Genomic DNA, 2,214 nt, shown 5'->3' on the forward strand with positions numbered 1-2,214 from the left:
ACTAAAGTTTAAAAGAGAAACTTTCATTTTCCTTTTTAAGTCGCCCCTGCCTCAGTGGGATACAGTCCATTTGTTGAAAGAAAAAGAAAATGCTATGTAATGGAAATATGAGCTATCAGAATTAGACCACAAGAATATAGACTGCATAACAAAATTTTGAGAATTGTCATCAGATCATATAAATAAAACCAAGAAATGCAAAAGGCTACTCTGGCTTTCAGTTAGGTAGTATTACCATAAATAAAGAAAATGTTCCCTCCAAATTTTTCTTTCAATTTTGTACTAATTTCTTTGTGAAAAATGGTACAGTTACCATTATTAAAAAAGCCGCTGTGTACACCATGTTTAGAAATACAGAACAAGAGTGCAGAGAAATTACATTTATAAAGTGCATTTTTTTGAATTACTACTTTAAGATTTAAAATTTTGTAGCTACAGTATAAATAAACTTACCCACTATTTTCTACTGCCTTTTGAGCATATTCGACCTGAAATACTCTTCCATCCGGTGAAAATTGTGAAGCTGACAGATCATACTAGAAAAAGAAATTAAAACATCAGTTAACCAAACTGCAACACAGATTGCTGTTTCTCAGCATTCATGTAAATATTATGTTAATCTGATTTTCTGTATTTAAAGTTCATGTAAACTATTCAGTTTATTTTATCCCCAATGAATATATCTTTATTGTAAATGATTTCATGCAATTGATTTGTTTATTTTATTTTCATGAATATAATTCATGGCTGTTTCTAGTGTATTTAAAAGTTACACTGCTAATAGTAAGATTTTACAAGGGCCCCAATGGAAATAAGTAGTTTCGACTATTTTTTGGGTTATGTATCAGTTATCATGTAAGGCAATTGTAATTACCCAAAGTTTAATTGTTCTTATGTGTAATTATATCTAACTAAATATTATTACTTACTATATCTACTTAAGTTACCATATACGATTTTACCATAACCAGTGTTGTTGAATGACACTTTGGCTGGAAAGATTATTTAGGCACAGGTACACAAGTACAATTATCATGCATAGTATAAATTACCTAGGATAACCCCAAAAAAAGTCAAAATGACATATTTCCAATGATTAAAAAAATGCCTTATCAGGTACCAATTTAAATAGATGCAGCAAGAAACACCATGTATGCTAATTAGAACATCCACTAACAGTATATAAACCAAGATGATATAGGCATATATGAAAATTAAACTGCCGGTATCTGTTGCAAGATTTACTGGTCCCACTGCCCATTTTAATTTAACAAGAAAATATATCATATAGCATCACAACACTGACTTTTATCAAGATAAATAACCGCAGGTTCAAAAGATTTACAATTATAGATAAAGCCTAAATAAGCACTTACTAGTCATAATAAGCAAGTCATACTCGGGTTAACATATATTTTATTTTAGATTTCAGCGCTTAATGTCTACAATTCTCACATTAAACCATTATTACAGGCGTGCAGAAGTGATACAATATCAAGATTTAATATATAATAATCCAATCAGGACTAAGGATATAAATTTATTTCCAGGGAGGCAGCTTATAGTGGCTACTAACATCAGTACCATCAACATCACTCACAATACTTCCACAACCACCTAGAACCTAATATTCCTCGACTCACGAAGTCTTCACTTACCCCAGTGCCAATTGAACTCATGATACAATATTTGTGTTAAGGTGTAAGAGAGTAAGAGTAACCTGGTGTCAACACTGTCAAGCGTCGACTTGCTAGCTCTCTCCTACTGCTGGTACACTCAACTTTATTTAGTATTAAAATGTAATGAATAAGTAAGTTAATAAGTAAATGTGCAAGTAAGTAACGACCCCAGTGGAAATAAGACACTTTGACTTTTTTGGGGGTTATCTTAGGTGATTTATACGTTTGTTACTATGTATGATAATTTGTGAAACTATTTATGTGTACCTGTACCTAAATAAACTTGTAGAAATAAACATTATTTATTATTATTATTATTATTATTATTATTATTATTATTATTATTATTATTATTATTATTATTATTATTATTATTATTATTATTATTATTACTATTATTATTACTTATAAACAGAGACAGAAACTCGCTGGTATTAGTTGATTTCTATATTTTGACCCCTTCATGGGATACTCTTTATATTCTTTAACTTTAAAATACCTCCCATATATTCGCTAATAACCAACTATTTTAAAT

At 29.6% G+C, this 2,214-nt stretch overlaps 1 protein-coding gene across 1 annotated transcript in view; it reads right to left on the minus strand.

Annotated features, from left to right (window-relative positions):
• Prosalpha7 (proteasome alpha7 subunit) overlaps positions 1–1,813 on the minus strand; it is a 22,053-nt gene extending 20,240 nt beyond the window's left edge. Inside the window, exons 1-2 of the mRNA XM_053777619.2 lie at positions 1,659–1,813; positions 454–536 (exon numbers count right to left, since the gene is read on the minus strand). Of these exons, the coding sequence (XP_053633594.1) occupies positions 454–536; positions 1,659–1,679 (104 nt within the window). The 5' untranslated portion in view covers positions 1,680–1,813. The remainder of the gene's footprint in view (positions 1–453; positions 537–1,658) is intronic.
• Positions 1,814–2,214: the final 401 nt, after the last annotated feature.

The sequence above is a fragment of the Cherax quadricarinatus genome, chromosome 18 (genome assembly GCF_038502225.1).
Source record: "Cherax quadricarinatus isolate ZL_2023a chromosome 18, ASM3850222v1, whole genome shotgun sequence".
Taxonomy (NCBI): domain Eukaryota; kingdom Metazoa; phylum Arthropoda; class Malacostraca; order Decapoda; family Parastacidae; genus Cherax; species Cherax quadricarinatus.